Source organism: Periplaneta americana, chromosome 5 (assembly GCF_040183065.1).
Source record: "Periplaneta americana isolate PAMFEO1 chromosome 5, P.americana_PAMFEO1_priV1, whole genome shotgun sequence".
Taxonomy (NCBI): Eukaryota; Metazoa; Arthropoda; class Insecta; order Blattodea; family Blattidae; genus Periplaneta; species Periplaneta americana.
This window is the reverse complement of record NC_091121.1, coordinates 110,385,097-110,410,520: the sequence shown is the minus strand read 5'-3', so window position 1 is coordinate 110,410,520 and position 25,424 is coordinate 110,385,097. Positions and strand designations below refer to the sequence as shown.

Below are 25,424 nucleotides of genomic sequence, written 5' to 3'. Positions count from 1 at the left end.
ATGGACTGAGAAAAGATTCCATCAGCGATACGGAGAAATAAAAGAAAGAGATTTTAGTACTAGTAGTACAGGGTTTGCAGTGAAAGACTATGAATGGGCAGAACACTATGAATGAAAATGAGTGAGTAGTAGTAATAATAAATAATAATAAGAAATAAAAATAATGATAAAATAATAATAATAATAATAATAATAATAATAATAATAATAATAATAATAATAATAATAATAATAATAACGAAATTAAGAGCTAGTTCAAATGTAAATGCGATAGCAATTTTAATGATAATAGTAATAAGGATAAAGTAACAATAATAATAATAATAATAATAATAATAATAATAATAATAATAATAATAATAACAGAATTAATTCAGCTGTGGTTGCAATAGCAATTACAATAATAATAGTAATAAGAATAGTTATAAACTAGTAATGATAAAAAAATAATGGAAATAGTTCATCTTTAAATACGGTAGCAATTTTTATTTTCAGAATGTGTCGACAGATCAACGTGCCTTGTGTTACGGGTTGAACCACACTGACTTTAGATACTCACCTGGTTAATTCCGTTTATAAAAATATTAAACTTGTTCTATTGTTGTTTCAACTCCTTCTGTAATAGTACATGGACAGAATTCAGTCCATTATTTATAACCTTACGGACGCAAAATCACTTGTTTAAAACTGCATGCAGATTGATCTCGTAAAGGCAGATTGTTCCTGCCTACACATCAGATTAGCGTGGGGTACTAGGGACCGCCTGTCATCAGGGACATGACCAAGTGTCTCTTGGTTTACATCGCCTGTCTGTTAAAAGGAATCAATGTTGTCAACTTGACCTGTTATAAGTTTCGAATGAAGGTTCAGATCTGTATCTCTCTGTATGCTCCGCTGGAATCGACCGAAGTGAGGTTTGAAAAAGACCAGGAATTCCTCTTCTATGTGTTCACTTGACAGCGTCTACTCGTCGATTTAATAATTAACGATATGTGAACCGATCCAACACGGCTTTGAACATGGACGCATCTGTAATGCAGTCTTTCGGCAGCATTTCTTATTATAGAAACGAAATGGATAAACTTGAAAAGCCATTGTCACCATTGTTATTATTATCATCATTTTAATTTTCATAAATAACTAAACGCAGAAACAAAAATAATTATAGTACAGGTACACCAAAAACAGAAGAAATAAAACAAACCAAGGACTCAAACAAGGTTGCAGCCTGCTACATATTAATTTTAATGTGTACTTAAATTGTCTTGTAAAAAATTGAAAGATGTGGGTGAATCCGGGAATAATGTTAAGCAAAGATAAAAGTTTAAATGTATTAATGTTTCTGATGATGGCACAGTAATACAAGACAGTGAAGAAACATTACTTTACGAGGATATGATGAAAAGTAATGACTTCTATTTTTTTGTCACTATGAATATAGTTAAAATATTAGTGATAGTACATTTTATTCAGTGAACTATCTGCTTTCAGTGACGCAAGTTTCGTATCTCTGCCAATAGAAAGCTCTGAGTTACAGCCTGAAACATGGCGGTGTGTACTTGCACTATGTCGGTAAGTCTGAAGCAGCCTGCTGTGATCGAGTTTTTGACAGCAGAAAATGTGCCCAGGCTGTTTATCGTGACCAATGTCTCGACATCATTACTGTGTGACGTTGGTCTGCTCGTGCTCATAATGAACCTGGTGCAACTCTCAACTTGTGTGAGAAAGAACGCAGTGGAAGACCACGTATACTGCAACTGATGATGCTCATCGGAATCGTGTCAATGAACTCATTATAGCGAATCGTCGCATAACGCAGGAACACCTGTCGAGCCAGTGTGACATATCAAGGGAGCGTGTGCACGCGATAATTACAGAACTGAGATTCCGAAAAATTTGAGCATGATGGGTGCCTCGAATGCTCCTTCCTCACGTGAAACAAAAGAGATTGAACATTTGCCTACAAAAATTGCTTTTTCGCTACGAACGAGAAGGCGATGAATTCTTAAAGAACATTGTCAACGAGAAGCCAATTTTTAAATTTAGATTGTACTGTAGATGTTATCAGTTCGGAAGACGTTATTTCTAGAAGGTATGGAGTCCTGCATTCTTTACAGGACCGACGAGCTCAGTCTCTTATATTTTGAATATAGCCTTCTTAAGGATGTTTTCCCGTCTACTGTGTTTTATACTTTTGTTGACTGATTTTGGCATCCTACTTGCTTCAAGGCCGAGTGATCCTTCAGGATTTGCCTCTATGGTCTCTGTCACTGTCTTTCTGACCGCCTTTCACATTTGATTGTTACTTGCTAATGATGGCATGTGTAATACGAAAACATATCAGTTTGGAGACTAAATTAGTTGCATTTAGTAATTTATGTAGGAAACTGAAGCAGACTGAAGTGCTTAAAAAGGTATTGGTTTGTGCAATCGACACTCGCAATATTCATTAAGAAACAAGGAAATGTAGAAGACAGTATCGTGAGTTGTAAAATTAACCCTCAACGTAAGAGTATAAAAACTGCAGCAGCACACGAAGTTGACATTGCTAACTGGGAATGGCGTAATAAGCTCTCTAGTATATCGCAAGGCAATTTCATTGTGCTCGAAGCAATAAGAAATACGTTTGTTACTGAGAACCTTAAATCGAAAATATAGAGTACTTATTACTGATTTAAAAAAATATATGCCTAAATGTGAAATGGATCAAGTTTCTTAACTCCTCGATATTAACGTAACCCTGATATTACAATACAATTTTCCTAGACACAAGAAAATTGTTATATCGAGGTTCGACTGTATTACTTCCTGTGTATTCTGCCTTCATAAATCTACGTCTTTTAACATAATTGAACCACAGAACCTGATAAATTACATTGATTCCAGTAACATCTATTATAATATGTTTAGTTATTATCATTACCTTATTTTAATTAAATAGAGGTACGTATGTAACATGCAGAATGTTTTGGGTTTAGAAATTGAAAGGTAACACAACAGCTATTCAACATATCTAGGAAACTAGTTCGATTAATTAAAATGTGTCTCAGTGAAACGTAAGCAGAGTCTGTATAGGCGAGTTTCTGTTGGACGCTTTTCCAATTCGCTGCGGGCCAAACCAAGGACATGCACTATCACCGTTACTTTTTAACTTTGCTCTAGAGTATGCCATTAGGAAAATCCAGGATAACAGAGAGGGTTTGGAATTGAACGGTTTACATCAGCTGCTAGTTTATGCTGATGACGTGAATATGTTAGGAGAAAATCCACGAACGATTAGGGAAAGCACGGGAATTTTACTTGAAGCAAGGAATTAGATAGGTTTAGAAATAAATCCCGAAAATACAAAGTATATGATTATGTCTCGTGACCAGATTATTCTACGAAATGGAAATATAAAAATTGCACATTTATCCTTTGAAGAGGTGGAAAAATTCAACGCTGAATTAATAAGGGAAATGCCCGTTATTATTCGGTTGAGAAGCTTTCATAATCCAGTCTGCTCTCATAAAAGCTGAAAGTCAGAATTTATAAAACAATTATATTACAGGTTTTTCTGAATGGTTCTGAAACTTGGACTCTCACCTTCAGATAGGAACAGAGATTAAGGGTGTTTGAGAATAAGATGCTTAGGAAAATATTTGGGGCTAAGAGGGATGAAGTTACACAGGAATTAAGAAAGTTAAACAAAGCAGAACTGTAGGGATTGTATTCTTCACCTGATATAATTGTTTATGTTTAGTCAATTGTCCGAAGAAAAGTCTGAACCACACAAGTGATATCAAGAATGCACCACTTATGAGGAAACTAAGCCAGGAGGTAAATGAGTATGGTAGCCAGTTCCATTGCCCTTCTATTGCATACATCGTCGACTGGCTACATATTACACTAGTCAGACTTCAGATCCATACAAACAATTATTGCTCTTCCTCTGACACATATCGTCAAGTGAGATGTACTGCCTGATAATAGATGTACATATCAGCCAGAACCTCAATCGGAGGATCTGACATAATTAGGAAATTAAATCAAGACTTTTCAGATGGGCAGGGCATGTAGCACGTATGGGAGAAACTAGAAATGCATATAGAGTGTTAGTTGGGAGGCCAGTAGTAAAAAGACCTTTCGGGAGGCCGAGACGTAGATGGAAGGATAGTATTAAAAAGGATTTGAGGAAGGTGGGATATGATGGTAGGGACTGGATTAATCTTGCACAGCACAGGGACTAATGGTGGGCTTGTCTGAGGGCGGCAATGAACCTCTGGGTTCTCTAAAAGCCATTTGTAAGTACCTAAGTAAGCAACTGGTTTATGCGGTATGTACTCATCCATCTTTCCGCTCTGTATAAATTCATTTCGTAATAATAACGGCCCGCTTAGGCTTAGAGAATAGACTCGCTTCCTATCTAAACGGTACGTGATTCATTTTCCTGAGTGGACAGTGAAACAAATTTATCTTCCGTCCAAGGGTATTTTTCCATAGAGGTCTCCGGATGTCCTTGTGCCTTCCTGACCACACAACCAGAGAGGTACACAATGTGTACCTAGTTTCGGACCAAAGGCGCACCCTCTGTTACAGCGTATCGATTTATAAGTTCGTATCAAAGCAAGAAGTGAAACAAAAAAGAAGAAAGAAAAATATTAACGATCGAAAACAAGCTGGAGTGATGATAGTGACAAGAATCGATATTTCACGCTTGCGTGAATTTCGGTGAAGTTCGGAGGGTCTAATTAGTCAAATCAACTCCTCTCACCTCCACGCTGGGGCCCTCTGAGATCTTTTAAGCTACCGCATTTGTACTCTCCCCTTCCCCCAAAAAACTGGAAACATATCTGAACTACATCTGCAATGAAAAGGACAAGAAAAGTACTTCAGTTTTTACTTGGTGTTGTGGAAAATTTTAATGAAGAAGTGCTTTTATGAAATGTTTATTGTCAAACACACACTTCTTCTTGCACACTCATTTCACTGTTTTTCAACAGTAATTTAAAGGATTTGAACAGTCGATTTTATTAATTGTGTAAATACCTCTTTACGGACAACTATTAGAATATAGTCTATCTACAACGTGTTGTAAAGCTACTAGCCTAAAATTATTTCAACTATCTGTACAGCATGCATTCATGCATTTATGGTTCTCAATTGATTTTAAAATATGTAAAGAACGGTATTAATTGTGTGCATTTGATATTAAAATATATCTAAATAAGCTATATAGCCGATTCTGTGTAAATCAGTAGATATTTATATTTTTGTGTGCTATTGAAATGAGGTTTCATAAAACGAACTAATTCCGCTTTACGAAAAGAACAACATATGGATAGTTTATCGGCAATTTTTGGATCAAATTGTTTTCTATTTCACTATTAGGCCTATAATTCGTGAAGCAGTAAATTCTTCTCATTATTGAAGTAATAGTATGTAGATAACAGAAAGAGAAACACAACAGACAAAGATTCGGAGAAGAATAATGTCAGATGTCTTATAATATTGAGGTTGAATGAAAATACAAAACAATGCGCTATAGTTACCAATAAAATAAGTGGTATTAACTTAATGCAAATATATGAGTCTCGAGAGGAAATTAAACCCACAATAAATATGGGAATTGCCTGTTGTTACTCGGTTGAGAAACTTTTATCATCCAGTATGCTCTCGGAAAAGTTGAAAGTTAGAATCCATAAGACAGTTGTACTACCGGTTGTTCTGTATGTTGTGAAACTTGGACTCTCATTCTGAGAGACGAACAGAGACTAAGGGTGTTCGAGAATAATATGTTTAGGAAAATATTTGAAGTTACAGGAGAATGAAGAAAGTTGCACAACGCAGAACTGAACGAATGTACTGTATTCTTCACCTAACATAATTAGGAACATTAAATCCAGACGTTTGAGATAGGCAGAGTATGTAGCACGTATGAGTGAATCTTCAAATGCATATAGATTGTTAGTTGGAAGACCTGAGGGGAAAAGGCCTTTGGGATCCCAAGGCGTAGATGGGAGGATAATATAATAATGGATTTGAGGGAGGTGGGAGATGATGGTAGAAGCTGGATTAATCTTGCTCGGGATGGGAACCGATGGCGGGCTTACGTGAGGGCGGCATTGACCCTCCGGGTTTCTTAAAAGTCATTCTTATTAATAATTGTTATTTATTAACTTAATGGATTTTGTTCTTCATATTGCTTACATGGGATATCCTTGTATATGTAGGCTATATTAAATTGCGAACACGATGTAATTCTGATGCTTCTTCTTTGTCAATATTGCAGATCAAGCATTTGATGGAGCAGGAGAGATGAACAACTCTGTGTACAGTAACCCCAGTTTACTCAGCGGTCACATGGCAGACAAAGGTAAGTGACAAAAATCCTAATGAATTTCAATTACAAGTTGTTTAAAAAACCATTTGGTACGTCCGAATTTATATTTATATTCCTCAGACTCTTGTTCAGAGAACTGCTTATATTTTCAACTATGAGAATATTTCATTCATTCATAGTTATCTACCCAAGGGCAGATCTTTCATTGCAAACCCAACGTTCTCCAATCTTTCCTATTTCTTCCTTCCTCTTAGTCTCCGCATATGATACTTGAGAATGATTTATGTTTAATCTACATTATTTTAATTTTGAAAAAACAAACAAGAACATTTTAAGGAAATGAAAACGTTTCGTAATCATAAGAGAATGCAGGACATAATAAAAATTGTTTACAATTATTAGCCCTACGTCATAGACCAATTTCGATCACTTCACAGTTTTGATCGAGTTGAAAAAATGTTGTAATATACTGTAATACACAATTATTGTTAAATTTAACTTGTGTTCGGTGATAAGCATAAGTACTAAATGTTGTATATCTGTATATATTGTATTTATATTACAAAACATCTATTTTAATTACTTACTAACATATTTATTATGAGGGTTATAATTTATTGTGTCAATTTCTCCGGGAATTTTTTAGACAAACATAAATAACAAAAAGTATGAATACTTACCTAGTTAATACTACTTCATCCATGATTTTAAACATGAGGGCATTCACATGCTCTGAATTAAATGCTGCTCTACGTTTAGTGACAAAGTTTCCTGCATCACTAAACACGAAAAAAAAACTTTTTTTCTGTTAAGCACTTGTCCATGATCGTTCAATTTAAAACCAAACGTTTCAGCGAGTTTACCTCTCAAATTTTCATATGACAAAATGGAGTTTACACTTTTCACAAACCACAGAAAACTGATTTTTTTATCAAACTAAACAGACAACCTTCATATACAAACTCAGTACAGAAATTGGAACTGCAAAAGTACAGCGGTCGAAACAGAAAACTGGCCCCTATTGTAATCGAATTACCAGATTTTTAGAAAGAGAAGAAGGTAGTTACGCTCTCACTTGCACACAGTGTAGACATGACTATTTCATAAGAGATGAGGGGGACGAATCCCAAAAATATATGTATTTCATATGCTAGGAAGATGAGCTGACAAAAGGTGGAAGTTTTCTTGTAAAACCATAAAACTTAATAAGGGTTTCACATTCTGTTTCAACTTTCAACAGAGGTAGACTAGGTCACTGTCCTCATATCTCCATCTCTTTCTGAAGTGTTTATGCAAAGATTTTCCCTACGCTACCTGGTTTACAGTTAGAAAATAACAGTAGCCCCTACTATTGCCCTTTTAAGTAAACAACTTCCGAGAGAGAAATATTGTCGGACTTTTTAGTATGAGTTTGTATTAACAAAATAATAATTAATATCAACTACAACCGATTAATTTTGATCGACTCGATTATTCGATTAAATATTTTGATCGATTAATCTTACAACAGAAATTGATCGATTAATCGATTAAATCCCACAACACTAGTTATAAGATTTAATACATTTTAATTCTAGAGTTGCCTTCTGATATATAGAATGGACAATATTTCCTGGGATATATACAAGAAAAAATAAGTAACACATTATTTTAATATCATTGTAGTGATCCATTTATTTATTATGATCAAATCGACAGCTGAACTGGAAGGCAATATTATTTTCTGTAATTCATTATTTTATGTATTTCAGTATTTTAGAGAGGCAAAAAATATTCTAATTCAATTTGGTTTAGAAGTAGATGAGTGTATGAAAATAGTGTCAGCTATTGAGAACTAGTGGAACTATTTTAATGTTTGTCCATTCGTTATAGTCTTTGATTCTGACTTATTCTTTGGTTAGGAAGTTCACTTACAATATCAGAAAATTCTAGGTAAATTATCTTTGAACGCACGCCAGTGTACAAACATTGAAACTAATAGTACCTTAATATGTTGGCTAGTAGTCCGGCTTTAATTCATTTCTCTTTAACGCCAGAGTTGTAAGAAATTCTGAAATGCAAAAGTACATCAAATTTAGGAGAATTCTGATTCGTTTTATTGTTAAATGTTATCAATTTAATTTAAGTCCACACCTGTGGAGTAACGGTTAGCGCGTCTGGCCGCGAAACCAGGTGGCCCGGGTTCGATTCCCGGCTTCTTTCCTGCTTCAGGTTTTGTCCGGGGTTTTCCCTGAACCTAATATGAGCCAATGCTGGGTAACTTTCCGTGCTGGACCCCGGACTCATTTCACCGGCATTATCACCTTCATCTCATTCAGACGCTAAATAACCTAAGATATTGATAAAGCGTCGAAAAATAACCTACTTAAAAAGTCATCAATTTAATAAGTTTTATCAACCATTCCGATGTAGGTGGCAACAGCAGTTACAAATCTAGTTCTTCTAAAAGTAGTGGTTTCTTCGGTCTATATGGTAAAGGTTCTTAAAGACGTTTACTTGGAGACAGTCACGATATTTTTCAGAAAGTTGGGTTCGATTTTTTTGAAGGGCTGAAGCCTTTTTGGGTGAAATGTTGTTTTCAAACAAATTCATATGTCAGAAAGAGTTTTGTTTTTATATAAAAGAGTTTTAATATCTAGGTGATTGCCATTTTTACCAACACAGCTGCAATAATTTATTTATTTCCTGCAAGAATGTGGAAGTGGTTATGTTTGTTTGTAACGTTATTCGTATATTCATTGTCTCTGAAGTTTCGAGGTTGTAGTAAATAATGTGGTAATCGATTTACCGTCCCATCTGAAGATCGTGTCGAATGTCTTTTGTCAATCCAATGTCAGATCATTAGTTGAAGTTCAATTCGTCAGTCTGTCGAAAGGCTTATGTAGGTCTTTCTTGCAGGCAAAAGCCAGCGCCATGTCGTCGGACTATAAGTACAACCAGACCCCAGGGAACACAATGTCTCTATTACATTATTTGTTATATTGAATAGTAAAGGATCCCTTTGTAGATCCCCGTTTGTCTGTTCTGTCGGCATCGATTTGGTCGGACTGCCGTCAATTTGTACTTAGTTAAGTGACAAGATGCTCTTAATCAATCGTGCTATAGGATCGTGCTTGTCAAGCCCAGCTTTAGCAGCCGTTTAGTAGTGTTCAGAAGGCTGAAAGCTTTGGAGCAGTCCACGAACACACAATATACAGTTTTCCTTTCAATAGTCTGTCATTCGGAAGCACTTCACTGCGTTGCTCGAGATCAATGCTCCCTAAAGTCAAATCCTTCGTCAGGCACATCATCTTTGGTCCATCACGAAGCTGTTTCGGCAACGTCTTGAAGAAAGTTCAACAATGATAGATGCCTCGCATTTGGATCGAATTCACCTTGCTCAATTCTTCGATACATAGGAATGAAGGTAACTCTATTTTTATATACTGTTCAGTTTCCACAATCAAATGTGCATGAATATGTGGTCCCACGCGCCAAAAGGAAAATATGTATGTCATTTTTATTGAAAATTTTTTCGCAGATCACCATCATGTTTAGGTCAGGTTAATTTCAACCTACTTATGTGATTTAAAATGCTCTTTATTGGACCATCATTGTTTAGGGCTTTCTTCATCTTCATGTCCTTCAGGTTCATATTGAAATAGTTTCTGCATTAAACTGATTGATTCTTTTCTTTAGAATTCTCCTATTAATATAATTTTTCTGGACAGATTTTGGCAGTCGATCGTAAGATACTTACAGTGGTAAGTGCCGTCAAATGGTACAGACGAGAGGTTTCACTGAAAGTGTTCGTTCCAAGGATTATCTGTGCATGTGAACAATTCTTTAATTCCTTTTTCTGCAAACAATTAATTATCCAGCAAATTGTACTTCATATAAAAACTCCTTCAAGCAGTCTAAAATCGCAGTCGTTGAAATAATGAAGGCTATTCGAAAAATATACTGTCTACAGTCGCGCTCAAACCTCCTGACGTTTGCAGGTGTGTCTGCTTATCGGCGATAGCCAATAGCGGCAGTGCCGCGTTGCAACATATGGGCTACGCAGACCCGCCGCATAGTCGCCGCTTAGAAATCTCAAAATAAAATAACAAGTGCGCTGGGAAAATTGGTATTTTGTTGGGACCCTGCATGTATATATGATGAATGTTTAATGTTTCCTGAACACATAGAAACAAAAATCACGTTTCTACCCCCAGTGGTTCCAATTTTATGGGTTAATACGATAAAACCCCGATAAGACCTGTTCAAGGGACCGCGTGTAAACCTCGTATTAATCGGGACCGCGTATTAGACGGGTATACTTTGTAATGTTCATTATATACAGTATCTATTAGCATTTTTCTTTATGGAAATACATGATTCATGAAAAGTAATACAGTATTACTCCATTATGTAATTACTGTATTGTACGTCAAATACATTTACAATATGTACTGTACTCAATTCTATCGAAAAAGTAATTTATAGTTATTTGTGTGTGCGTGTTTCCAAGTTCTCATGTTTATCACACTTCACTCTCTTGCGCTTACATCCTTCCGACGTCGCAGCTGCAGAGATTTTTTTATTATTGTCCTTAACGTGGATGATGGGATTTCTAATGAATCAGAGAGTTGTTTCTGATCATCGTAATTTCGTAAGATTTTTTCGTCACAGTTGCCTCTGTCTCATTGCTCTGTGCTGACTTTCAGCAATGAAATAGTGGACGATGTTTATACAGCTGCGATGCGATAAGGAATGTTTATCATATGTAAGAATTTTGAGAACCATAAACTTACAACTTCAAACAAAGGGTCCCTTCAGAATATAAACAGAGTTATCTGGTTGTGAGAGGAGAGAAGAGAGACTACTAAATTGAAATGTCAGTTCGATTTCTGATGGTGTTGTGTGCAGTTGACTCTGTTTAAAGTACGGTATATGAAAGTGTAATGTAACATCTTTTTCGTGTGTTGGCAATTTGGCATTCTCAAAACAATTATGTCTCTTAGTGAGCCCAGTGCAAGTGGGAATGGTGGATCGAGTGGATATGGCAGTAAAATTCGGAAAATGGTGTTCAGTGTTTATAATTTCTTTAGGAAATACTCTTCTGAAGAAATGCGTAAAAATCTTAACTTTTCAAAATACCGAGGCGTGTTCTTTAAGTGTGTCTACAGTGTCCCATGTATGCAGAGACGTTAAAAGAGCGCAAACACAGGGTGCCGATAAATTCTTCCATTCTCCTAGAAAGCATATGAATGTTCCTAAAAGAATTACAAATCTAGACGACTTCCAAAAAGACGTTGTATGACGTACAATTTTTTACTTTTACGATAACGGAAAATTTCCGACAGCTGACAAACTAACCGTACTGCTTAGAAAAAAAATATACTCAGGTTCAGTTTCTTCCGCTAAAAGATTAATGAATCGGTTGGGATTCCGCTATAGGAAAACCAATGATGGGCAAAAATATCTAATGGAACGGAATGATATTGTTGCCGCAAGACTGACGTTTCTGCGCAAAATGCACATGATCAGATCATCAGGTGACACTCGACCCACATTTTACCTTGATGAAACGTGGGTCAACAAAAATCATTCTCTGAAATATGTTTGGCAAGACTCAAATAGAAATAGAGGTCTTAAAGTGCCTTTAGGAAAGGGAGGTAGACTTATTGTTTGCCATGTAGGATCAGCTGAAACAGATTTCGTTCCAGGTAGTAAATGGGTATTCAGATCAAAGAAAACCAGTGATTATCACGAAGAAATGACGGCACAATCATTTCGCGATTGGTTCTTAAAGAGATTTCTAAATCATCTAGAGGAAGGGAATATAATTATAATGGACAATGCTCCATACCATTCCGTTAGTATTAATAAAACACCAAATATCTCCTCCAAAAAAGATGAAATCAGTGAATGGCTGAAAAGTAAAGGTGTTAGTTTTTCTCCCTCAGACACTAAGTCAGAACTTTTGGAAAAAGTGTTGCCTTTCAAAAGCAGTGAAAAAAATGTGTGAACTTGATCATCTGGCCAATGAAATGGAGCATGAAGTGATAAGACTCCCACGTTATCATTGCCAGTATAGTGCAATAGAACTAATTTGGGCCCAGTTGAAAAGGGAAGTCGCTAGAAACAACAAAACTTTCAAAATGTCGGATGTGGAAGAACTTGTAAATAGGGAACTTGAAAATGCGTGAAACACGCTGTGAAATTAGAAGAGGAAGATTTCGCTAAAGAGTTAGGCCGGGAAAGCATTTTAGAACCGGTGGTCATTAATTTACAAGAGGACAGTGACACAGATGACAGTGAAACTGATGGTGAGGGGGCTGACGAAGACGATGTTGGCTCACCATTAGCTCTGCCACTGGAGTAGAAATTTGCAGCACAAAAGGTACGTTTTATTAATTCATCATTTTCCTTAAACGGAACACAGGCATATAATAACCACTATTTTTGTAAGAATGTGCTCTGACAGCATGGGCATAATGCTATTTACGGCCATGTCAATTCAATCAATTCATATGCAGGCTACAGAAAATTAGGGCCTACTATTTCAAATTAATTCTATCGTTCAATTTATTTGATCAGGCTGCGCCTTTGTGTTATTCGACAACTTTATTAACCCTAATAAAAGTAAAACTTACAAAACTGATATAAATTCAGCGAGTTACGTCTGACTCAACAAATTTTTTCTATATTTTGTGACTTTTAATTTCATTCGATGCAATCTGAAGATAATAATAAATATTATTATTATTATTATTATTATTATTATTATTATTATTATTATTACTATTACTATTATTAAGTCTTCTGCATCTCCCTATCAAACCAACTTCAGGTAAAGAGTCGCGCTCCACAGTTTTAAAACTACTGCCACTGAGTGACAGAGACGGAGAGAGTAGTTGTGACAACATCGCGTTCGCATGTTACTGGCTTTCGCGAAACGTCAGGAGGTTTGAGCGCGACTGTAGTTGAAATTCAGAGGCTTTTGCCAAAAAAATGTTAGTTTATATTTTGAAGGTAATTAGACTGAAGTGGTATTATTCCCTTTTCCTTTACACTCGTGTACATCTCTATTACTGCGAAAAATCTGATGTGAAAGATGATTTCTGATGACTATTACACTTTTACTACGTCACACTACTTTCGACCAATAAAACGGTACAAAAGGACGTCTTTCAACTAATCATGGCCGCTTATCGCACAATTTTATCGCGTCCCTAGCATTTGTTTAATTTTATCGCGTCCCTAGCATTTGTTTATTTTTATCACTACCCTAGCATTTGTTTCTTTGTTTGGCAACATTTCAAACTGCACTGGTCTGGCCGTCAAAAAACAGAAAATTACAAACCACTCCAGTCGATGCACATCACTTTCAAATATGACTCGCATTTTGGCATTCAAGAACAAGAATTAATAAAGATCGCTGGTCATATATGAAGAGCACCATTCGGAAATCCTGAATGAGTTGAGGGATATACCATGTACACCAACGAGTTCACTTCTTTTACGCGCACGTCCAATATAACATCAACTGGACCACCAACCACTAAAACATTCAAATTTGAAAATTGTAATTTCAATAATTGTTTCTTTTAAAATTTGTCATGTTTATTTTTTATTTCATCATCGTTAATTAAAACTTTTCTTGTTTATTTCATCATCCCTAATTAAAACTTTCCTAACACTTGTTTATATTATTTAGGTTATGTTTGTTATAGCTTCTGCTATATATTATGGATAGTCACGTAACAGAGATTGTTTAATACTAAGATTTATTGCAAATCATCTGTCAAGTGACGTTGATTACTGGGATCCGGATGATTCAAATGGAATGCAAATGTTTTAATAAAAATGAAACTGAATCAACAAAGCCTTCTTGACTAGTAACAGTCCACAGAGTTCAATGATGATTCCATAGTTGGCACAACTGATACCGGTAACAAGAAAACATCATCATAAAACATTACTGCCATCTAGCGTAATGTTGAGATGGTACAATAATACATTTGAAGGCAGTTGTATTTTCGTAAGCCAATTAATATTTTATTGTACACTTTGTTACTTCTAATCTTTAGCCTACTTTCTTCTAATCGTGTAATAGTCAATTAAATCCCACTCGAGTTTTGATTTTCTCTAGATAAATCTGCTCGTGTTCCACTCGCAGATTTATCGATAAAATCAAAACCTCTAGTGAGATTAATGTTGATAAATTTTTACTATCCTGCGTCATCCATTGTCCTGGTATTTCAGAACCGTTGTATTTATTTCTGAAGATTTGTTATATATCCGTATCTTTATGATAAAGTCCCACTCATCTCATTTTCACTAATTACATTTCAAAATATAATTCTGAACTGCGAATGAAACTTTAGTTTTTCGTCCATATATTTTATTCAGAGACTGAACTCACTTCAGTGGTAAAATAGTGCTCCAAGTATTAGCGTCACTGGCCAAATTCTCTTTTATATACAATCCACAATAAACCATGGCAGATCACATAAAATCGGTCGATCGGCGTGCATGAAGAGTAACATGATCCGCTGCGCCGTTAGTAACACGAGGTTGAGCCAATTTCAATTTTTTTTCCTCCACCTGAAAATCAGCGACGTTCTTCTTCTTCTGCTTCTTCTTCTTTTGACATACAGCTCTTATAGTTTAGCTAAAGCCTACTTTAAAACAACGGCTCATTCACTTCTGTCCTGTGCCCTCTTCCTCCATGTCCTTATTCGCACTTTCCTCAAATCTTCCTCAATACAGTCGAACCATCTCAATTTGGGACGACCCCTATCTTTCTTTCCCTCCAGTGTTTAAGTGAAGATCATCTTCTCCGTTCTTTCGTCCTCCATTCTAATTAAATGATCTACCCATTCAAGTCTTCTAATTTTTAACGAAGTTACTATATTAGGTTTCTTATATACTTGTTCTAATTCCAAGTTACAACGGATTCTCCAATTATTTTGTTCTTTAACAGGACCATAAATCTTTCTCAGAATTTTCCTTTCCCATCTTCTAAGTTGTTGTTGTTGCTGTTCAGTCATGGTCCATGATTCACACCCATAAATCACTGTGGGTTTAATTATTGTTTCGTATATTAATAATTTTGTCTTCTTAGAAATATACCTTGTTCTCATGATTTTGCCTAAGGCATAATAACATCTATAAATAATAATAATAATAATAATAATAATAATAATAATAATAATAATAATAATAATAATAATAATAATAATAATCCGTGGCGCTACAGCCCATGAAGGGCCCACATCGACCAGTCGGCTGCTGGCCTCACGTCCACATGCCGAAGCAGAGATGGACGATCATCCAACCAGAATGGAGGTATCGTGTAGTTAGCACGATGATCCCCCCCAGCTGTTATAGCTGGCTTTCGCAACCGGACTTGGTATTGAAACTCATTACATTCCTTAAATTGCTCTGAGCCAATAGAAACCATATTATTTTCTTCTATTCTTATCCTATTTTTGACGTGTTCATAAATACTGTTTTATCAATATTAATTTCGGGTTCAATCTCTTTTGTTATCTCCTTTATTTCCTCATATTCTTCATTTATTGCTGATGCTGATCTTCTTATTATAACAACATCGTCTGCATAGGCCATGTATTGCCTAGTTCTATTTATTATACTGCCACCTGGGTTTATAACAATATTACGTATAATTTTTTGTAAGGCTATGTTAAACAACAATGTTGAAAGTGAGTCTCTCTGTCTAAGACCATTTTCTATCACAAAATCATTTGATAATTTCCCATCAACTTGGATCTGATTAACTGTTTCTTTAATGTGATTTCAATCAAATCTATAATCTTTTGGGGGATACCAAATTCTTTAATTATTGTGTACAGTTGTCGATTTATGCTACATAAGCCTGTTTAAAATCTATGAACAACTGATTGGTTACAATATTATATTCATATGATTTTTCAAGTATTTGTCTGAGTTGAAATATTTTGTCAGTAATAGATCGACCTTCCTGGATCCGCTTAGGTAATCATCTAATATTTCTTCTGTCACATTTAGTATAGAGATTCCTCTGTAGTTCTTACACTGTAGCTTATCTCCCTTTTGATCAGCGACATTAGTCTTCCGAATGTAGTAGGGCATTGTTTCAGTCATCTGTCACTAAATATATGGTGAGTGAAGTAATTTCTGTATTTAGGCCTAGTCATAAAAATTTGGTTTAAAAAAATAGATTGGTATTTTTCATATAAATATGTTTCTATATACAGTGCTGACACTAAAAGGCACTGTACTGTAATTATTTTTTTACTACATTTGAATGATTTTCTTTTTTTAAAACATATCCTAATTACTTAATATATACCTACGAAAATTATTGAGTAATATTAATTTTACAGGTCAAATTTGACTTTTAATCTAGAAAGTCTTAAGGAATAGGACATCTACTTTATATATGTTGTTATGTCCTGCGACCTGTTTTTCACTCAGAATTATCTGGTAACCATATTTTTGTGGATAATCCTTCCTGTTGATCGCCAGGCGCCTCTCTGTGTGCGGCAGTTCCTGTTCCTTACACTGTATGGAGTTCTACAATGAGATTCTTCCTGGATGTCCACATCTGTAGAGTAACGGCTATCGCGTCTGGCCGCGGAACCAGGTGGCCCGGGTTCGGTTCTCGGTTGGAGCAAGTTACCTGGTTGAGGTTTTTTTCGAGGTTTTCCCTCAACCCAATATGAGCAAATGCTGGGTAACTTTCGGTACTGGACCCCGGACTCATTTCACCGGCATTATCACTTCCAGCTCATTCAGACGCTAAATAACCTTATATGTTGATAAAGTGTCGTAAAATAACCTACTAAAATAATTAAAAATTGTCTAATATCATCGTCGATTCCTGAATTCTTTCAGAAACCCCATCCAGACTTTCTTTCTCAGCATATTTTTACGTTACGATCATGTACTCGGAGGTTGTCCCTTAGTGAGAGAGATATCTCAACCGAGATGTACATTTTAAGTCCTTTAAAGTCCTTTGTTTATGTAGTGAGACGTTTGTCATTGCTGAGTTCAAATTGTATCGTGCTTCTCCCATTGTGGCGGATGTAAATTTACTTTTCTTTTCTCTTCTGATGTTAGTTCTTTTTATTATAAGTATTAAAGTACCATTTTACTTTTCCTGTGGTCAACGTCGACCCATGCAGTTGAAGTCAGCGTCCAGAATAAGTGGCTCCTTTCTGCCAAATGTCTTGAATGACGTCGTCTTCTCTGTTCGTGAGTACGAAGTGCTCTCACACACGAAATACTCTTATGCTCTGATGCCTAATGTGTTGTCAGTCTTATGAAGCACTGTAAACGGAGCGAGGGGTGATCTTTTTGAAAGCAGTTGTTAATATACTGCCTCTCAACAGCTCAATAACTGAAATAAACTGTTGTTTACAAATTGGAAAAAGACGACGACACTAAAATTTCTTTCATAATAGCCATAAAGTTCAACATTTGTTAGAGAAATAATATGAGAATCTGAATATTAAAATCGCACTACAGATAGATCTATTATATAGGACGCAGAAGGAATTAATTGCCTGCGAATATCTACTAATATGGTCATGATTCCAATGCACGGGCAAGGTGTGTAATCCCACTGGTCTATTGAAAGTACAGAAGAATATTACTTTTCAAATCTGACTTTTCAGAAATAGCTCTCTGTAAAGCTGACTTGAATAATTTCAAGGGAAAAATTATTCCGGGTCCGGGTATCGAACCCGGGACCTTTGGCTGAGTGCACCAACCCTCTACCGACTTAGCTACCCAGGAACACTACTAAATCCCGCCTCAAATATTTCATTTCATATCCACATACCTCGAGCGGGCTCACAAGTCGTCAAAGACCCAGCAATGAGTGCACACTTTTTCTGTGTGACTTAAATTGTGGTTTTCTGTTAAGAAAAGTGACCTGTATTATACAAATCTGACTTTTCAGGAATAACTCTCTGTAAAGGTGACTTGGATAATTTTCACGCCAGTGGCTGTCCGTTGTTCATATATAACGAATGCAACACATCTGCACACTACTAAAGCAAATAATAATTATAAGGAACATCTTGCTGCTTCTGTAGCATATGTTAGAAGGTCAAGGTCAGATCTATTATCAGAGAGAACTGCTAGGAATTCGTGGAAAAACAAGAGAAGCTCTATTCCAGAGTATGCATTAGTAAACTGTAACGGTTATAATTTCCTTCGGTCACGTCAATATCGATAACATTGTTTATGGAATAATGTGGCTTTTACGGACTTACTTACACAGACATTCACCATTGTAAAGATGGTTACGTGAAGAACACTCCATATCTATTTAGTAATACGCCGATCCGATGCCATAAATGTCCGTGATAAACCGAAAAAAAAAAAAATCTGTATTTCGTTCTAGGTTGGAACTCGTGTCTTTTATCTATCATTATCATTGAAATAATCACGTTATAGTTTAAGGTCAATGTACGTCATAGAGACTAGTCCGCATTCCTTGGTGGGACTTGAATACTAATCTACGAATCAGCTGTAAACACTAGAATCCTTTGCATTTTATCTTCTAAACATGTTAGCGAAAGACGTAAAAATGTGTGTTTTGAATGATGGAAAACAATGAAAGCAAATAAAAAAAAATCACTTAATCATTTTGGCATATCGTTGTTTTTCTGCATTGCGGAAATTCGATGCTTCTAGCTTTAATAATTTCGATACCAACGAACTGAAAGTTTTCATGAGGTTAAGGTTTTACGGCTTTCTTCAAGCAGTCTGAAGTTGCAGGCGTTGAAATTATAAAAGCTATTTGAAAATATAATAATCCTTGGCGCTACAGCCCGTGAAGGGCCTAGACCGACCAGCCGGCTGCTGGTCTCACGCCCACATACTGAAGCAGAGGTGAACGATCATCCAACCAGAATGGAGGTATCATGTGGTTAGTACGATGATCCCCCGAGCCATTATAGCTGGCATTCGCAACCGCATTTCGCTACCTATCGCAGCTCCCCAAGTGCATCACGATGCTGAATGGGCACCGGCCCCATACACTGACCGAATTTTCATGAAAAAAATTTTTCCCCCACGAGGACTTGAACCAGCGCGCATTCCGTAACGTGAGTCCTAGGCAGGGTGCCTTAGACTACGACGCCACGGCGCGGGACATTGGAAAATATACTGACGTAATATTCTCGTCATGCCAATTACTGGATAAGCCGTTAGTTACTCTAAACTTTTTTTTTTAACACGTTTATTTGTCACGTACAATTTTTACATGATATATGACATGAGTTATATAACACTATTTATACTACAATACCTGAGATCTTGTGACACATTAATGACATAATAAACATTATTTTATGACATTACGCAAAAGAACAATTTGAAGTTTGTACTACGTTAAAATCTGCCAAACTATGACATTTATTTTGGCATTATATGAACATATGAAACAAAATACTGTAATGCTAAAATATATTCGATCTTAAATCATTTTTGAAGGCTTCCATCACTATTTACAAAATAACTTTTGGAAACTACACCTACAGTTAATATGGTAGCAATTTAAAAGATATATGTATATACATAGGCCTATATATTAACAGAGTACAATTAGTTACGTAAATTATTCACATAATCGCCGTATCTTTTTATACCAATTACTGAATTTTATTTTCATATATTGAGAATGTTTTTCTTATTTTCAATTATTAACAAATTGTTACGTCCTTTTCTTCTCAGTTTCCTTTCAGCTTCCATTAGTAACTTTTGTAGTCCAGCTATCGTTGGATTGTTGTCACTGATCATGTAGTGTAACTATCCCATAATTATCCATGTTAATGCGAATTTATTGCTGTGGGTGGGCATTTCCAGTTGAAGTACCATCCTTCGAACGTCGTTCGGGTTGTCCGTGTGAGAGGCATTTATTAGTTTTCGACACAACCAAGACCATACTACAGGTCGGCATGTTGTTAATCGATGGTGAAGAGTATCAAAACTGCCACAGTGTTGACATAGAGGTGAGTGCGTGATGTTATGGTGGTACTTTTTTGCTTCTGTGGGAACAATATCATTTACTACTTTATATGCACTTGTTTTCCAATCAGTTGAAATATTTGGTAGTGTGAAGATTTTCCATATTCTTTTCCACTTCATATTCGGGTATTTGGTCATAATGGAGGGAACGGTTTCTTTAACAGCTAATAATGACGTATATATTTCCTTTGTGGTCATAGACTCAGGATCGTTGAGAAGCCGCTCTGGTATTTTATTCAGGCACATTTTTATCCTTCGGAATATGGGATGTTGCAAAGTAAAACCTATTAATTCAGATGTAATAGAATTTTTATATTTATTTTTCCTTTGCAGTAGTGTTTTAATGAGTAGAGCTTTGCTTTTATTATTAACTGCAATCAGACCGCATCCACCTTGTTCTGTCCGTTTCCACAGTTGAGATTTAGCAATTTTATAAATATGTCCTGTCCACAGGTAATAAGTAATTCCCAATTCCATGCGTTGAGCTACATCTTCTGGCAGAGGTATTATTTGTGCGATGTACCAAACTTTAGATAGTATAAATAAATTTATGTTCCATATTTTTTGTATCAGGTTTAAGTTCCTAGTGAGCTGTTTCGAGAACATGTAACGGATTGTGTTTAAAATTGGATTCCAATTTAGTTCTATCATCTTCTTTATATCTGTGTGTATGAACATGCCAAGTATTTTAACAAACTCTTTAATTGGTATATTTGCCATAGTTAGAGATGGTGGCCAATGTCCCAAGGGTAGCAAGTTTGACTTCCTGAAATTTATGTTAGCAGTAGATGCCATTGCATAACGATGTAGGACCTGATGAAGAACGGGAAGTTGCTGCTCCTTTCTTAACAAAATAACCATATCATCCGCGTAAGCCAATGTTGTGAACAATATATTATTACAATTCTCGGCATGAAGATTATGGTGAATCATTCTAATTAATGGTTCTGTACAGATGGTATAAAGTAACATTGACAAGGGACAGCCTTGTCTGATTCCACTTGCCAGTCTGATTGGTTTTGTAAAAAATCCATTCACTTGTATGCGGGAGTGTGCATTTGAGTACATAAGACGAATGACATTGATAATCATTTCCGGAATGTTCATCCTTTTCATGGTTTTAAATAGATATTGGTGATTGATATTGTCAAATGCTTTTTGGAAGTCTAACGAAAGTAGTCCAGCCGATTCATGTCTATTGGTATCAAAATAAAATACTGTATCTCGTAATGCTTCCAGGTTGTCAGTTATTTTCCGTCCCGGTATTCCACATGTTTGTTCTTCCCCTATAAGCTCCTTTAAGTGAAATCTGATTCTATTTGCTATAACTTTGGCAAATAGCTTGCAATCTGTATTCAATAGGGTTATAGGTCTATAATCTTGTATAGTCTGTGCTTGTGACAGTTTAGGAATTAGAATGATAATACCTTCATTGAATCCCATCGGTTGTCCTGTCGTATGTAAAAGTTCATTGAAAAGTTTGGTTAGCGGTTCTTTAATAATGTTCCAGTATATTTTATAAAAATTATACCCAATACCGTCAGGTCCTGGTGCTGATTTTGAACTGGCAGTCTTGAGTGCTAATAGTATTTCTTCAGAGGTTACTGGTTGTGTAAAGGACGATGCTTCTTCATCAGAGAGAGAAGATGTTACATAGTCCAGTATTTTATCTTGCTCATCAATGTTAACCTGTTTAGTTGCAAACAATTGCGTGAAATGTATTTCTGCCTGGTGCATTATATCTTTGGTCGAGGTGATTAACCCATTATCTCCACTTGTTAGTGAGTGTATATATTTGTTTGACCCTTTCGACTTTTCAGATGCTAAATGATATAATGATCCACGTTCATCATCTGCAACTGATGTAGTGCGTGATCGAATTTTAATGCCATCCATAATGTATTCTTGTATTTGCACAATTTTTGTTTTAATGTTTTTAATTTCCGCATCCACATCCTGACCAGCACGTTGCTTCATCAGTAGTTCTTGTAATAATCGGTAATAAAATTCACTCATATTTTTCCGTTCACGAGCTTTACCAATACCAATATATTTAAAAAAGGACCTAATGGTAGGTTTATATATGGTAAGCCATTTTTGTATATTTGTTAGTGCGCGGTTGTTCGCTCGTTTGTCAGCTGCTTTCCATCTCAGCATAAACTCTTCTTTGATTTTATCATCATACAGTAAGGATTCATTTAACTTCCAATAACCTCTTCCATGTGGTGGTATGGTATTATCGACCTCCATTTTAACTAGTAGAGCATGATGATCACTGAAGACTGCTGGTTGTACTTGTGCATTAAGAATGTTATCTTTTAGCTGTTTATTCACATAAATTCTGTCAAGACGAGAAGCAGCCTGACCTCTATGAAAAGTAAATTGTACATTGTTTCCATGAACAACTTCCCAAGCATCTAAAAGTTTTAATTCATTACATAGTCTTTGTAAATTTGGAGATGGATGATATTCACCTTTCTGATCCCTTGCATTTAACACGTTATTAAAGTCGCCACCCAAAATTAAGGTATTATACTTATGCCTTAGATAAAATGGTAAGTCTTGAGCAATCATTTGTTCACGTAACACCCTGTTGTTGGAACCAGATGGTAAATACAGATTGACTATTAAAGCACCATTGTTAAGCAATAATGACGTTATTCTACCACTTTGATGTTGTTCATAAAGTTGTATTGATAATCCACTGCGGTAAATTATAGCTGTTCCTCTGTTTGCATCACCAACATTCACTATCGAATTATACTGCGGACCTATAAAATTGAAATTCTCAATATTGACTTCCTGTAACAATAAGATATCAATATCATTGTTATAGAGAAACTGCTTTAACAACTGTTGTTTTGGTTGACTTCTTAGGCAGTTTATGTTTAAGGTAGCGTAATTAACTACAAACTGCATAATAATCAGGTAGATGGCACAGTTAAGTCGCAGCCACATGATTATTCTGATGCAGCTCTATTATTTGATTAGAAAAGAAATTATTTACGTAAGAGTGGAAAACCCAGTTTGGTTTCTTCACGAGGTTTAGGTTTCTCTTTTCTATATGGATGTTGTCTTGTTTTGGCAAAAGCTGATGTTTTATTTGGTACCTGTATATCTTCGTCTTGTTCCATTACTTTCGTACTTTCTTCGTCCATCATATCGTCGCTCCAGGATCGTGTCAAGGGATCTTGTTTATTTCCGTCATCTGTCACAGTGGAGTCAGTATCTGGGATTGCCGCTTCTGCTGCTTGTGTCTGCGTAGTTACTACCGCGGGAGGCTCTGGTAGAATGTTAACAGCTGTTCGTCGTAATCGTGGGTCACGCGAGTGTTTTATCTGCATAACTTCTGGTGTTGTGTTATTTGACTGTTTGTGTGTTTCCTGTACACTAGATTCGTCCTCTTGTCGTAATTTTTTGTTGCTAGGCCCTTCATTTTCCTCTCGTTGGTCAACATTACTGTTAATGTCAGTGGGCATTGGCTGAACATTCATAATATTTTCTGTGCTTGGAATTGTATGTTTACAAGTATCACCTACCTCCGTACTGCCTTGAAGATCGCCATCCGTTGGAATATCCATATGTTGAGAAGAAACTGCCTCAGGAGCTGTTGAATCTTGTATGGAAGATGTTTGATTCTCTTCGAGTAGAACATTTTCACAATTTATGAGTGTGTGTTGCCGAACAATGTCACTTAATAGTCTATTCTTGTTATGGGGTCGGATGGGTAACGTAGTAAATTGTTGTTTACATTCTTGTTTGAAATGTCCTGGTTCACCACACCGAAAACAAACTTGTATTTGCCCCGGATAAGTTAAAGATGCTGTGTACATGCCGATTTTCAATAATGTGGGTATCGGAATTTTAATATCCATCTTTACAGCTTTCACTCCATTGTTGACCGGTAGGGGATACTGATCATTCCATTTCTCAGACCTAATATCATGAATCTGTCCATATTTACTGAGGGTATTACTAATAATTATGTTGGGTATTTCAGGTGGAAGATTGAAAATTCGCACTGTCGTACTTTGGATATCCGCCGCACTTACAACGATCTGAATTTCTTCTCCCGATTCATATTTAAACATCTTGTCTCCTTTGTGTTCATTCAACAGTTTATTATATAAAGTCACGGAAACTAATTTCAGATAAATTGCAAAATCTCTGTTATGTAACTGTATGGTATCTACTTGATCTGTATTAACACGCATTGTTTCCACTAGCCATTGATGTATTTCATACGCCGATGGTTTTTTTGCCGTAGCAGGAAATTTGATTTTTAAAGTATTGATTCTCTTATAAGATTCCATATTGCTTTTTTAATTACTGTAAATCTCAATAAACAATCACTGATGTATACCTAATTATGCAGTAAGTCACTTTCACTGTTTGTACACTATTATCTGTTCACTATACTGACTGAAGCACAAATACACTGATACTAACAGCGAGTACAGAGTTTGTTTACAAGACGTCCGACCGCTGCCACAATCAAGTCGAGACTAAACTTGGGAAGCAGTTTTCCATTTATATTGATTTTAAGTAGGCCTACTGTACCTATCATATGCAAAATATGTGCACTCATTTCCGTAGAATTCTGTATAGGCTTACGAGTATTGCAACTAAGTTTATAAAAAGCATTCCTCTACCTGTTTGAAAACATTTATAAAACTCCTAATAAAAATTCACTTGCAGTATGCAGCTTTAGTTTCGATCTGGTAAGGAATTCAGGTTCTTTCTGCCATAATCAAACCCACAAATCAGATTCTATGCTCTGAAAGCTTCGTGTGCAAAATAGGTGGTATTAGTACATAATATCACCTCTGATTGAGGTTCTGGCTGATATGTACATTAGGGTGGAGTGAATCTATACATCCAATTGTTTTTTATCTTTTTTTCTAAATGTAATAGTTTAAAAAATCTGTCTTTTTACTTAACTTGGGAATGTGAAAAATATAGGGTTTCTATAGTTAATTTTTGAGTACCCCAAGGGCTTTGAAGTTTATTAAAACCATAATTTTTTGCCTTTTCTATATTTGTTCTATTATTTAGTTTTTCATTATATAACTAGTGATTTGATGTAAAT

The 25,424-nt window shown here is 35.8% G+C and overlaps 1 protein-coding gene across 1 annotated transcript in view; it reads left to right on the top strand.

Annotated features, from left to right (window-relative positions):
• Positions 1-25,424, top strand: part of LOC138700432 (neurotrimin-like) — an 886,160-nt gene that overhangs the window by 801,432 nt on the left and 59,304 nt on the right. The window contains exon 8 of the mRNA XM_069827048.1: positions 6,272-6,355. Within this exon, the coding sequence (XP_069683149.1) occupies positions 6,272-6,355 (84 nt within the window). The remainder of the gene's footprint in view (positions 1-6,271; positions 6,356-25,424) is intronic.